Below are 15,390 nucleotides of genomic sequence, written 5' to 3' on the forward strand. Positions count from 1 at the left end.
TTTAATCTGTCAGTTAAATGAGCCCAATAATAATCCTGCCATTTAGCAGTGATACAGAACATGGCAAATAAGAATATTTATTTATTTAAAATATTTCTGTTCTGCTAATTTTCCAAAATTTGAGGCAACATATAATAAAAAGACATTCATTTTTGAACAGTAAAATACCTGCATTTCCAATACCCATACATAAAAGTAACCAGTAGAAAAATACAACAATAGTAGTCAGAAGACATTTTAAAGATTAAATAAAAATAATTGGTTAAAAACAAGAAGGATTATATACTGAAGCTTCCTCTGAAGCAGGAAACAGCAATTACTTCTGAAAGAGTGTTAGGAAGAAAGATGCATGTCCTTTCAAACAAATTTCAGAGCTTAAGTGCAGTCTTCAAAAGTACCCTTTCCCCAGTTTTAATCTCACGGATTGCTGAAACCTAACAGAGGGCCTCTAAAGATCTCTGTAAGACAGGAACTCCGGCTGCCCTTCCAATATCCTTGTCCTCCAATCAGGGATTTAAAGGTCATCACTAGCAACATTACTTGATTTTATCCAATTTTACATTAACTGAACAAACATTTGTATAGAAAAGGGCTGACTGGGCTAAATCTAACATTATATAAGTTGACTTCCTTTTTATAAGAACTGGTTATTTATCTATAACTACAATTCTTCAAAGGATCATCTATAAATCCACATATGGGTTACGAGTCAGAGCTAAACACTGCTCATAATATTCTACAGCAGTGTTTCTCAACCTGGGCAAATTCCAGATCTGTAGACACCAAGTTCCAGAATTCGCAGCAATGGCTATGCTAGTTGGGGAATTCTGGGAGTTGAAGTCCATATATTTGGAAGTCACCAAGGTCAAGAAACACTGTTCTAGAGCTTACAGAACTGTTTGGGGACAGCCCTGCCTACCACACATACAACATCAGAAAAATCCTTCATTTCCTAAGACTAACACAGCAAATCCAAAAGAACAATGGGATCAACTGAGATGACAAGGGATATTTTTGAATTCACAGATCACCACTTGACAACTCAGTTACCAGTAAGAAAACAATTCTCCACCATCATGATTTCTGTGACTCATACATATGGGTGAGAAAACAGATTCATATCTAGAGGAGTTATCTGGTCATCAGAAGGTGACTCAAGAAAGGTTCCAAAGTAGAGTGGAGATCCAGTCTGTAGCTATGGATGAAAGTGGAAGATTAAACCCAAGTGGCCACTTCGTTTAACTCCACTGCAGGAATGGTGCCACACGGCCCAGCTAAAAAGCAAGAGCACAACAACCATCTAAACTATGGAGTGATTATTTCCAGGGGTGGGAAAAAGGATACACTACACTGTATGATGCATTGACTCAGAAGGAAGGAAATATCTGAGCAAAATACTTTTTCCCTAAATATAATACAGAATAGAGTTTTTTTTTCTTAAGTCACACAGTTCTCCAGTTTGATAAGCTGATGTCACAGCTACTAGAAAGGCTACATTCTATAAGAGGAGAATGGTGGTGATAGCCACGGAGAGACTCTATGAGGAAGCAGTTAGGAGGTACTGGAAAAGAAAAATATGCTAAGCTTTTCATGAAATGCTTTACAGAAGAGTTAGAAAAAAAGAGAGCTATCCCTCACTGAAAGAAACAAGGTAAAGTCAGCTACAAGGTAGACCTTAATTGACAATGCAGCCAATCTTTGCTCTTTCAAATACAAGTAAAAGCAAAAGACTAAAAAGCAATGGACATGACATTTCATGGGATTAAATTGCTGTTTCAAGGTGAAGACCACAAAGAATTTTTACATACCAGCATAGAAAGACCTGGTAGAAACCTTCCCAGAAGCTAACATAATCTACTCTATCTCAAGGACTCAATAGAAATGTTGCCCTGATGAATGGAGAGCTTGAGGAAGGCAGAGGTATTTCAAGAAACAAAATGAAGCAAAATGGTGAACCATGGCTGCCAATGCCACCATGGTATGATGACAATGTGGTTGGTCAATCTTTTATCTTTGCCAGGACTCTGATCAACAGCAGAAATGAGTGGACACATGTAGAATGGGGCCATTCCAAGAAAAATGGATTACCAAGAGACCAGAAATCTCCCTAGCCACTGTTGCAAAGTATTAGGCATTACCTCCTCTCAACATGCAAACAGATTGACCCAATGGCATTTGATAATGGTCATCACCAATGTAGTTTTCATTTGTGGGTGACTATTCTAGTAGAGCTGAAGTCATTGATGAACATGTTCTTTGTTTCAGACATAAGGATTGCCAAGATGAAGATGGAGGGTCAGGCACACCAATGCTGTAATTGTAATATAAGATGCAAAAATAGGGCCAGACTTTGTGCCATCTTGTTTATATTTACCAGGGAATTGTCTAACATAACATAGACAATATGACCACAGGGACCACCTTAAAAAGCTGCCAGTGCCATATAAACTACAAGGAGCTCAAGCTCACTGAAGTGTTGCAATGCTTTATGCCTTGACCAAGCACCTCAGATGCAGACTGTTCAGAGATGAGCTCCTCACCTGGACATGGATGTATCAGTGCTGAGAACAAGCAGAGAGAACATTTCCAGGGAGATTTCCTGAAATCAGCCACTAGTAGAATTCTTTGACTCAAGGCTGAATTGAGAAGTTGTATTATGTCCGCACCTGGAAAAGTGAAATAGAGGTACTAGTCCTGTAGAAGATACATCCAAAACTGGGCAGAACAAATAACTGAGGTTGCAGCCTCCAAATAGCTTAGCAGTTGGAAAACAACAGGCACTGATTGTTATTAGGCAAGAAATTTAAAGTATCTGAAGCATAAGGAGTCACATAAGCAGTAGGATTGTAACTCCTCTGTGCGTATCTACTGTTGCCCTTATGAATTAGAAAACCTGCAAAGGAAGAAAGGAATATTTCTTATAATAGATCTAGAAGCTGAGGTGCTATACGAGCTGAACACCTTGAACTTTGTGGTGAGATAGCATGAGATTATGCAACTAGAAGTCAGTTATCTAAAGAGCAATTGCAACTTGTTGGTGGAGGAACATGATATACACTATTCATATAGAAAAACTGGGGCAAAAAAATCATAATGCTGAAGTTCAGCATCAAGTAACAATGTTAAATGAGATGTCAAATAGGCCATAACTATCAGGTTCAAAAACACAAGCTCCCTTAGGGAATTAATACAGACTGCAGGTCTTAAAGCTCAGAGGCAAAGGCCAAAATCTTTGTAGCCTCCAAGTCCTAACAAACTAAGACGACAGTAATGGAAAGAGGCCGTGACGGGCTAGAACTCATATGTGAACATCTTCAAGGAGACAAAAAGTCCCAAGTATGAGAGATTAATCTTTCAAAAAGCTGTTTGTCACGCAATCAGTCCAAAGCATGTTTAGATAATGGAATTCCAGAACATGGAGCAGAAGGTCAATGTGTGTAACGATCGCTTGGGTTGTTCTACGGAGTACAGGTCCATGGACTGAGACCATGAAAGGCTTAGTACCAAAAGGACCACGAACCATTCTAGAAAACTGCATGGAACCTATTGGGAGACTGACTTAGTGCAGTAGTTGATTTTGGGCCAGTAATACTCTCTCAGGCCAGCCTACCTCACTGGGTTGTGTTGTTGGGAAAATATACAGCAAATGAATGAATGGATGAGTGTAATCAGCTCCACTCTTGATGATCATGAGATGGACAAAGGGCAAGGTCTTAGTTTTGATTATTCTTATGGTGAAGAGGGCAATCCAGATGAATAGGTCTTAAAGCAGGTGTGTCCTGAATCTCCCCTTCCAAGATTCAACTTCCATGCATGAAGAGGAACTGTTGTGGACTAAACAATATGAGTTCAGGGTGACACTGGCAGAGTCAATTAAAATAACAATAATAACTCCTTACCAACGTGCTTCTACCAGTAAAAAGAAAAGCACATTAGTTAGAAAGATCCATCTAATAAAATTAATTCACAACTTAACAACCAATCAGTAAAACCAGTATTAAGAACTAAAATAAACCAAACCAAACAATATACATATTTAAAGGAATACTCTACTGTAAAGTGTGCATACGTCGATAATCAATATAAAATACTAACAAAACTACCAATTTTAATGAGAGTATGATAAAATCCAAGGCTGGAGTTAAAATCTCTGGAAGAAACATTAACAATCTCAGATATGCAGATGATACCACTTTGATGGCTGAAAGCGAAGAGGAACTGAGGAGCCTTATGATGAAGGTGAAAGAAGGAAGTGCAAAAGCTGGCTTGCAGCTAAACCTCAAAAAAACCAAGATTATGGCAACCAGCTTGATTGATAACTGGCAAATACAGGGAGAAAACATAGAGGCAGTGAAAGACTTTGTATTTCTAGGTGCAAAGATTACTGCAGATGCTGACTGCAGTCAGGAAATCAGAAGACACTTAATCCTTGGGAGAAGAGCAATGACCAATCTCGATAAAATAGTTAAGAGCAGAGACATCACACTGACAACAAAGGTCCGCATAGTTAAAGCAATGGTGTTCCCCGTAGTAACATATGGCTGCGAGAGCTGGACCATAAGGAAGGCTGAGAGAAGGAAGATCGATGCTTTGGAACTGTGGTGTTGGAGGAAAATTCTGAGAGTGCCTTGGACTGCAAGAAGATCAAACCAGTCCATCCTCCAGGAAATAAAGCCAGACTGCTCACTTGAGGGAATGATATTAAAGGCAAAACTGAAATACTTTGGCCACATAATGAAAAGACAGGACACCCTGGAGAAGATGCTGATGCTAGGGAGAGTGGAAGGCAAAAGGAAGAGGGGCCGACCAAGGGCAAGATGGATGGATGATATTCTAGAGGTGATGGATTCGTCCCTGGGGGAGCTGGGGGTGTTGACGACTGACAGAAAGCTCTGGCGTGGGCTGGTCCATGAAGTCACGAAGAGTTGGAAGCGACTAAACGAATAAACAACAACATGATAAAATAAAGTCCTGTTTCCAATCTTTTTGCCCAGTTTCCAATCTTCCCTTTTTAGGGAAGATTGTAGAGAAAGTGACTGCACTGCAGCTTCAGAAGAATCTGAAGGAAATGAATTATCTGGACCACTTTCAGTTGGGAATCAGGCCTGGGTTTGGGACTGAGATGGGATTGATCACGCTTTTGGATGACCTCTGGTTGGGAGTGGGATGGTGGTAGTGCATCCATCCTTGACCTTCCAGCAGGTTTCAGTACCATTAATCATGGTATCCTTCTGAATCACTGCTGAGAGTAGGGAGTGGGTGGCACTTTGTTGGGCTGGTTTTCCTCCTTCCTCCAGGGCCAGTTCCAGTCAGTGTTGATGAGTGGGAGAGATCCAGCCTGTGGCCTCTAGTTTGTGGAGTGCCACAGGGCTTGGTTCTCTCTCCCCTCCTGTTTAACATCTAAGCGAAGCCACCGGGTGAAGTCATTTCTAGCATGCTGGGTCACAGTTTGGGGTGAAGTAGCACCAGTATGCTGATAATACCCAGTACATCACCACCCCAGGCTATCTGAGTGATACCATGGATGTCCTGTCCCAGGGCCTGGAGACTGTGATCGCCTGGATGGGCACAACAGGCTTTGGCTCAACCCAAGCAAGACTGAGTGGCTTTGGGTGTTTGGACCTTCTGGTGCCAGGGATCTACCTGTGATACCACTACTTTGTGAGCTGCGCTGGTTGCTGGTGTGCTTCCAGATGTAATTCAAGGTACTGGTTTTCACTTTTACAGCCCTTCATGGATTGGGACCGGGTTACTTAAGGGGACATCTTTCCCTGGGTATTTCTATTGATCCTATCCAGTCTGGCAGGATGGGCATGCTCCAGGTCCTGTCAGCTAAGAAATGTCAACTGATGGAGCCCAGAAGACGGACATTTTCTGCTGTAGCACTCGCCCTCTGGAACATTCTTCCTCTAGAGATCAGGTCAGCTCTGACCCTGCTGGCCTTATCTAAGGCCCTAAAGACCAGGTTCTGTTCCCAGGCCTGGGGCCTGAGTGTGTAAAGGGACCCATCTGCCGGCTGTGTTAGTGATTGCTGTATTTCTCTTGGCTGCTACATATTTTAATTTTTCTAGTTGCAATTGATTTTATGTTTCACTTTTAACGTTGTTTGCTGCTCAGAGTCATTTGTTGAGATGGTTGGCTATATAAATTGATTAAAAAATAAAATAAAATAAAATAGTCCCACAGTAACCCTCTGGTAAAAAAAAGCTATCTTTTAATGGCCATGAAACTTTGACAGAGGTGAAGGGATGAAGGGAGCTGATTCCAGAGTTGTGACATCTATTATTGTGGAATGGGGAACAGAAAGAAGGCTTGCCCAGAGGAATGTAACAAATAAGCAGAGTTATAGGGAGAAATAAGAGCAGACAGTCAAGGGGATTGTGACTGTAGGGCTCTAAACATAAGCTTCAAAATACAAACTGGGAGCCAGTGAAGAGTCCCATGATATAAAAAACATGGGATAGAGTAGAAGGTCCAGAACAACTCAAATGGTAGTGTTCTGGAGTAGAATCAAGGAACATAGAGAATTGGAATTAACTGCCAGAGAACTACTATAATTATCTAGCTGTGGAACAACCAAACTATGCACCAATAAAGCCACAGCCTCCTCTGTCAACTCCCTATCCCAAGATCCTACAAATAAGCATCAAATGAAAAACTGAAACCCTTGCTGATGAGGGTGGCAGAACTCAAGGCTTCTGGAGCCAAAAAGGCCTTTACCCCTCCCTTTCTTTTTCTTTCTGTCCTGGTTGGAACTGAGTGGGCAGTTCTTTTAAAATGTATTGAATCTCTAATTGATTATTTCTTCAGTGTCAATAGTGATACAGCAGAGACCTGAGGATCCCTTAGAGGCACTGGAGAATTTGATCCATCTTTTGAAGTGATAATGGAGTCACCAGACAATTTTTGGGACAAGAGGCAGCTTGACAGGGGCCACCATAGATAGTGACTTGCAAACAAGAAAACAAACCAAAACCATCGGTGATGAGACTGTTTAGTAAACACCCAGCACTGCTTTCTGTGGAACCTTCCCCAAGGCAAAAAAAAAAAAAAAAGGGGGGGGGGAGTATATGACTATCCAAGGGATGTTTGCTCTTGCAATGTGGGACTTCACATTTATAAAATGAGCCTTCAGGCCAAAAAGTCAAAGGCTGGATTCCAACAACAGGAGGATAAGCTATTCTCATGAACATTTCCAAGGAGTTTTGAACATTTTTTTTAAAAAAGAGGAAAAAATAAAGAGGAAAAAATAAAGAACATGTTTATCAAGAACATGCTAATACTATGGCACTTGGAAAAAAAAAAAAACTATTTAGAGGGACCCAAAACCTAGTCACATGGTACAACTGCAGACATGGTTCCCACCAGAAAATTTGGTAAGTTCTAGAAGGTTCCAAATGCGGTCCTGAACTAATGTATAACTAGTGTCTGACTCGCACATTGAACAACAGGAGTTTCACTTATTCATACTGCCAAAGGAGCTTTTCTGCATACCACCCCAATCTGCTTCAGAAAGGCTCTTAACATACGTGAGGGAGGAAAAATTTGATCAACTCAATGGAGTCCTTTTCACCAGGAGAACACTAATGAAATCAACCTACTGAATCTAAATTACTTTTCAATTACACTTATTTTTTAATGAGAACTGTATCTATATTTTTAGGACTTAGAATTTTAATGGTGAGTGAAGACAGGAATGACATTTAGACTACAGAGCTATAGCCAGTCAGTTTCTGAGTATTTATACATATTAGCTGTTAATATGTATAACACCTCCCAGAGTTGTCGCAACATGAGATGGGCAGTGAAGAAATATGATAAATAAATAAATAAATACAATTGTTGAAAAGGTATTCTGGTGAAATGATCAAAACCTACAATATTTCCAAACTTAGAGTAAGAAGAAAAATAATTAAAATGCAGAATTTTGTTTCTAAGTATTTAACTTGAATGGTCTCTAGCTTTAAATTATTATTTCCTTTGAAGTTATCAGCTTAATTTTCTACATTATTTTCAGCAACATATGCAATGAGCTGTGCAATTACAATTAAGACCCATCTCTAGCTTGGTTCCCATTTCCACATTGTCTTAAAGAATAAACGTTTTTTTAAAAAAAAATATGGGGATAAATTACAATTACTCAATAAAAATAATTCCTACAATACACAACCTGAGTTCTACTCACTTCTTGAGAAAAATAGAAAGGAAGTTTTGTGCTGTTCTCATAGCTGTTTCATATGAATTTGTAATGAGGACATCCTGATCCACCTAAAACAAAACAAAACACAGTTAATGAATGTGTATTGAAATTTATGTAACAGCAGGTGCAATACTTACAGTTCTCATCATAGATGAGGAGGAGCAAAGTGGTAATAATGCTGTGACATAACAACTATGAAGAATATTTATCTTTTACATTACATGCTATTAAGAGGAAATGAAATATTATAACACACTCTAAGTGGGGTTGTGTTCGAAGATGACTTTGAACCTGCAGAACTGGTACATGATGCAGTAGCTAGATTGCTAGTAAATCAACCATGCTAGTTTAAAGTAACGGCAATTTTAAAAACACTGCATTGGTTGCCAGTAGATTCCAGGCCCAATTCAATATGTTTTACCTTTAAAGCCCTTTTAGGAACAGCAAATCAGAACTAAATCTGTCAGGTCATGGGGGGAGAGGATCTGACTATAATTCCTCCCACTCCTGTGAAAAGTAAACAGGACTAGACAAAACGACAGGAATTCTCCATAATAGCCTCCACTCTTTAGAGCACCTTCTTCCAGAGGTATAGGCAATTCTACCTTGCTGACATTTCACAAACAAAATCTATGTTATTTATGTTATCTATGAACCTTCAGCCTTTTTAATTTGATTGAGAGCCTCTATCACAAGTTTTTTTATTAGATAATTTTTATGTGCTATAATTGTTATATATAATTGTTATAGTGTTATAATTTTGTTCTTTTTTGCTATACATCTACCAGAGTTCTTCAGGATTGGGACAAGTTATAAATGGAAGGAAGAATGGACACACAGCATTTCTATGGGATATATGGCTTAGTGTCAGTTAACAGTTGATAGTTGAACTTATTTTTTGGCAGTGTAGTGAGAAACACCACTAAATTTGTTTTTCCTTGGCACAATGAGAAGACGGGAGAGTTCATATGAAACGTATTGGTGCTGATGTCTAAAAGAATGGGCAGGTAGCAGCAAAGACAGTTGTATCACAGAAAAAGGTTTACCTATCAGCTTTCATTAAAGAAAAGGCTTACAAGTCTTTAAATATGAGACTGTGATTAGACAGATGTATTTGGGATCTTTTTTCCTACTAGTTGTATGCAATTTATTCCTTGGTTTGATTTTCTCTCTAAAATATTTTTATATGAATTAATGTAATATTTCTCTGTCAGAACAGTTTGCTCATTGAGTTAGTCCTTATGTGCCACAACAATTGCAAGTCTAAGATATTGGAGTTGTAATATAATTTATAATGTTACAGTAAAGTCAGAAGGAAAGGGGGGATTTTCCTGAAACCTAGCATCAGGGAGAAGCTCAGATAACTGAATTGAGGGTTGGAAAAAATAAGTTTCACTTCACTAGTGTTACATTTCTTTTAATCTATCAGTTCTGTTTCCCATATTTATCCTTCTTTCTCTGCTTTCTCCAGTTTTATCTGCTTCCTTCTCTTGAAATAGTTTCTTCAGTGTCTTCTTTACCAACTGCCATTAACTTTCTCCTTTACTTGTTATGTGCTCTTATTATTATTATAGCTTTTATTATTATTATATCATTTAGGGGATAAAAATATAATAATAGGAGCAGGTGGCAGCCGTGGCTAGGAGGGCCTTTGCACAGCTTTGTGTTGTACACTAGTTATGCCCTTTCCTGGATCAGGAGGCCCTTCGAACGGTCACTCATGCCCTTGGTATCTCCCATATTGACTTCTGCAATGCCCTCGACACGGGGCTACCCTTCAAGAGTATCTGGAAGCTACAGCTGGTCCAGAATGCAGCTGCACGGGCTATTTTGGCACCCCAGAAGGGTGCATATAACTACTACATGAGCTGCATTGGATACCAGTCTGCTTCCAGGTCCAATGCAAGGTGTTGGTTATCACCTTTAAAGTCCTACATGGCATGGGGCCAGGCTACCTGAGGGACCGCCTCTTCCCCGCTACATCAACCCACCCCACCAGATCATGCAGAGAGGGCATGTTGCAGACCCCGTTGGTAAGATAATTCCATCTGGCAGGGTCCAGGAGGCAGGCCTTCTCTGCAGTAGCTCCTGCCCTCTGGAACATCCTGCCCCTGGAGGTGAAGTTAGCCTCATTGCTCCTGGCCTTCAGGAGGAATCTGAAGACCTGGCTCTGCCACCTGGCTTCGGGCGGGGAGGGGAATAGTCATGCCTAGGGATGGCTAGTGCCCTAAAGTGCTCGTCCCACACAAGGACTGAATTGGATCATTGCCATCTGGACTTCATTGGTTATTTGTAATTGCATTTTATATAGTGTATTTTTATAAGTTGTAGTTATATTGTATATCTATTGTTTTACTGATTATTTTGTTGTAAACCGCCCAGAGTCCCTCTGGTGGGAGGAGATGGGTGGTGACAAATTTGATAAATAAAGAAAAAAGTAAATAAAAATATGGCTCATATAATCATAGGAACAGTTACAGACTTTCAAAACTGACTCACCTTTTTATTAGATTCCTCTTCAGAATTAGAATCTTTTTCACCTGATGGTAGATGCACAACGCATTGAATTAATTGTAAGACCAATGCAGTCACCATCTGAATATACATAGGTTCTCCATCAGTATCACTGCTGTTCAATCTGTTGAATAAACATAAAACTCTTTACTGTTTATCAAGAGTAAACTCAACAACAAACATCTGAATCTGTGACAAATTTTCGGATGGTTTCCATTACTATGAGTACACTTCAGATCTGATTTGCAAATAGAAAGCTATTGTATTCAACAGTCCCAAACAGTGTAATATACAAAACCTAGGATATGACTGGAACAAATGATGCAACAAAAACTAACATTTTCATTTACAAAGAAATTCAAGCATTCTGTCACATTAAAAATCTTCCTTCTTTAATAATTACTTTTTTTTTTTTGAAAAAAATCACATTTTTATCCAAGCCTTTGTGCAAAGGCTAAGTTTCATACATGGCTCTCCCTTTCCTCCTTTTTACTTTTTCAGTGGGCTTGTGAGGTAGGTTTAAGACATGGACATAATAACCAGTTAGTGGGAAATGCGAAACCAGGTCTGGCCGGTTTTAAGGTAGTATTATATTTACTCCATCGCACTGGTAGAATAGTTCTTTCTTAACTGACATTCCATTTAGCCACCAAAATAAATCACTCCAGAGTTTATATGTACTGACTAATTTACATAGAGTATATGCAGTACTTATTTTGTTGATTTAATAAAATCTCTAACCTGCCCCAATTCTGATAGACTGAATGGCAATCAGAGTATGAGTCTTTCCCCCCACTTGTCTACTGTTTTAATTTTTTTGTTCTACAACAATCTCATTTACATACAAAAGCCTTGCCCTAGTAATTTAGCATCAAATTCCAGCCCTACAAATCAATAATTCTTATGTGTTCATTCATCAGAAACTAACACAGGGCCAATTAAGTTAAACATATATTAATTTCCATATTCCAGTGGAAGAGGTAAGCACATATTAAACATTTTAAAAATTCTTAAAAACGTAAGATACATATAAGTTAGATATTTTGCTGCCATATATTACCTGAAGTTTCTCAAACTTCTTTTGCTGGTTGGTAACCTTGCAAGTGACGTAAAAATTTCTTCTAATATCAATTGCCTATGTTTTTCATATCTTGAGAAAACCTGTTTAAAATCAATGTTATTTTTTAAATATTGTTCTTTATAAAGGAAAAGCATACAATGGAAAATACGATCATTTTTTTTTCTGTTTCTTCCAAATAAACTACCAATCCTATTTTGGACTTTCCTTACTAGCTGCATCCCTGTAGAACTAATTTGTCAACCTAACTTACTATTAGCAATTATCCTAAAGGTGATGTAAAAATATTTTAGAGTCATTCAGACTAATCTTGAAATCTGCAGCTGCAGCAATAATCAGACTTCCCTCTTTGCTGAATAGATAATCTATGCCAGAGGTAGATTACATACTGGCACTTGCACACTGCTTTTTTAAAAATTACAACTGTTTTTGGTGACTACAGTGTAGGAAAATTTTGAAATGGACTGCTGTTACTAAAGAAATAGTTTAAGTAACTCATGAACCCCTTATTGGTTTACATACATAAAAGGACATAACCAGAAATCATTATTTTTAAAATTAAATATTGGTTTAAATAGTATGCTTACAGCAGTGACTAGTTTGATGGCACACAACTGAAGTTCACTGACATTTTCTACAAAAAAAGGTGTTATTCCCATTGAAGAAATCTATAAACAAAAAAAGAAAAAAGGTAAATTCATTATGCTTGGCAAATTAATAAAAACGTTTTAAGCTAAATGCAGCCATTGTTTGTCTTTTTAAATTGTATACTCCATTTTTTAAATGAGGTAGTTGTGACAGTTTACAGTTGCAATTAAACAAATTTAATTCGAAGTTTAAAGAAATTTAAGTGTCAGATTGGAAGGGAAAAACCAATTTATCTCTTTGTTTTTATAATACTTGTTTTTCCACATTAGCCCAGTGAAATGCAATTATAAGGAAGCATGTTCAAACACTGTATAATTCCTTTATAAGAGGAGCATTTAAAAGGTTAGATGTGGCAGCTGTAAATAGAGAGTTGGCAGTGGTTAAAAGCCAAATGTTTTACAAGACTGTTGGCCAGATAGAAAACCTGCAGTTACTAATCTTCAAAATTATGTTTTTGTCTACTCTTATGATGTTCAGAACTAAGTTTCCACAATACTACATAGAATTATTCTAGCAGACTAACAGTTTAAAGCTTTATTATTAAGCACTTAGAAAAATCTATTCTAGTTATTCAAATACCCACTGAAGGATAAAGTTATAAGAAAATGTGCAGGAGAAAAATCAGAATTACATGGATCAAACTTACTTGAAGAATTGTAGTGTCAGTTAGAAGCTGTATCTCTAGTAATTCAGCCAAACTACTAACAATGTCACAAATTTTGTTATATAGCATCACTATTACTCTCTGTTTATGAGTGGAACACTTGGCACGCTTTGCTTTTGAGCTTAATATACCACCTAGAAAAAATCAAACCAAACTGCATTTTAGCAATATTACAAATCAGAGCAGAGACAAAACTTTTATTAAAGTTTATATTTTTCTCTGTTTATCAATCATAACTGACCCAGTCAATTGGATAAAAATCAGGTGGATTATGTAATAGGGGCAAAGACGTCTTCCAAACCAAGCACTTAATAAGGCATTGTGAAAGGTGAAAGGTCCCTTGTGCAAGCATCGAGTCATGTCTGACCCTTTGGAGAAATGCCGCTTTCACGACGTTTTCTTGGCAGACTATAGCAGGGTGGTTTGCCATTGTCTAGAGCCTCGTGTGGCGCAGAGTGGTAGGTGGCAGAATTGCAACCAAAAACTCTCCCCATGACCTGAGTTCAATCCCAGCGGAAACTGGATTCTCAGGTAGCCGGCTCAGGTTGACTCAGCCTTCCAACCTTCCGAGGTCAGTAAAATGAATAAGGCATTAGCTTTGTTCAGTTATGTATGTTAATTTTATCAAAATGGATGTGTAGCAGGAAAATATGTTCATAGAAACCTCAAGAATTTAGTTCTGGCTTACATATTTTTTAGAAGGGACAGGAACAAAAAGTCATCATGAAAAAAAAAAGAAGATTGATTAGTCTAAGTTAAAATAATGTCAGTAAAACTAATGGTTTAAAAACGGAATGACCAATATTATAGATGACAGAAAGGCAAGCTGTAAAACAGGTATATACAAATTAAGGATTTGGTAACATTAACCAACTTTGCTAATAGGTTTTTCAGTGGCACAGAACAAGTGAAATAAAGATCAAAAATAAAGTGGCTGACAATTAAGCATGATAAGGTATAACAAAGAACAAGCAGTAGAATATTTCAAAATGAATGGAAAAAGTTAAGGCAGAAAGAGGAAATATATTGAAATTGGGCCTTTCAAAAATGAAAATAAGAAAATAAAGACCCACTTTTACTTAAGGGAAATGTCGAAGTAGCCACTGCAGTTCCATGGTTCTTTGTTAACATAATAGCAGACAGTAACATTCCTACCTCCAATTCAAATGCCATTAGCCTTTCAGGATAATGAATATATCTATTTATTCTTATACTAACCACCATGCGGATCCAATCGATAAACAGGATCATATTGAGGATAAAGTGTGTTCTGCAAGTGAAACTTAGTGTACTGAATAACTCTTTCTATTACATCTTCAATATATACAGCTTTGGGCATGTTGGGTGATGTCATAATGTTGATAGCTGTAAGACAGGCATCTGCAGATTTTGTGACTCTCTCCATGATCAAATCTCTCCATAATCTTTCCTCATCTTCAGTATCATTATTCTGCCAAAAAATTAAGATCAGTAGCCTTAAATCTGCTTCTAAATAGCAACAATATGAAAAAATCTGAGTAAGTTTTAAAAATCACTTAATAGCCTTAAATCAAGTATTCCCCCCTCCATGTTTTTCTGTGAAAAAAAAGTTTCTTAAGCATATTTTTCTGGTTACCAGCTGTGCTGTCCCATTACCCACATCTAAAATAACATAATTATTAACTTCTGCTATTTGCTTCTGTTTTTGATTTCTACATAATTCCTGAACTCATTTATTCCCAAGCATCTAACTAGGTATAGTTATTCCTCATTTAGCAATGGTTCAGTTACGACAGTGATGAAAAAGTAACTTTATGACCAATCCTCACATGTACAATCTTCGTAGGTCTGCAAAGCAAAGGAAAGTTGGAGTAAGATCATAAGTACTGTTGCAGTTTCACTTAGTGACCACTTAGCTTAATGACCAAGCTGCGAGTCCCAATTGTGGTCATTAAACAAGGACTATCTATATGCTTCATTTTCACATTGACAATTTAAAGTTTTTCTTGGTTCACGCTTCTCACATTCTATGTTCAAATCATACTTATAAAACATGCAATTCTTTCAACGGGGCACCATTAGTGATGAAACTTCCTTGTAGCTTTGATGTGAACTTCATCATCTAATTATGAAAGCTCTTCCTCAGTAACTACAAGAGAAGTGTCTTGCAATCATCATCTACACCCAATATTTCAGCCACATCTGTATAATCTTCTTGGTAACTACAGAAATAATTTGCTATTATTGTCTTCTGGATTTGATTCTGGAGTTCCTTCTCCTAGCTGGGAAGGGTTCCAACGCAGCATC

The 15,390-nt window shown here is 37.9% G+C and overlaps 1 protein-coding gene across 2 annotated transcripts in view; it reads right to left on the minus strand.

The window, feature by feature from the left end:
* The window catches only part of NIPBL (NIPBL cohesin loading factor), a 186,149-nt gene that overhangs the window by 44,355 nt on the left and 126,404 nt on the right, over nt 1-15,390 (minus strand). For both annotated transcript variants that reach the window (XM_063295737.1, XM_063295738.1), the window contains exons 17-22: nt 14,323-14,554; nt 13,087-13,238; nt 12,380-12,460; nt 11,775-11,875; nt 10,700-10,838; nt 8,186-8,268 (exon numbers count right to left, since the gene is read on the minus strand). In XM_063295737.1, coding sequence (XP_063151807.1) covers nt 8,186-8,268; nt 10,700-10,838; nt 11,775-11,875; nt 12,380-12,460; nt 13,087-13,238; nt 14,323-14,554 — 788 coding nt within the window. The remainder of the gene's footprint in view (nt 1-8,185; nt 8,269-10,699; nt 10,839-11,774; nt 11,876-12,379; nt 12,461-13,086; nt 13,239-14,322; nt 14,555-15,390) is intronic.

Source organism: Candoia aspera, chromosome 2 (genome assembly GCF_035149785.1).
Source record: "Candoia aspera isolate rCanAsp1 chromosome 2, rCanAsp1.hap2, whole genome shotgun sequence".
Classification (NCBI taxonomy): domain Eukaryota; kingdom Metazoa; phylum Chordata; class Lepidosauria; order Squamata; family Boidae; genus Candoia; species Candoia aspera.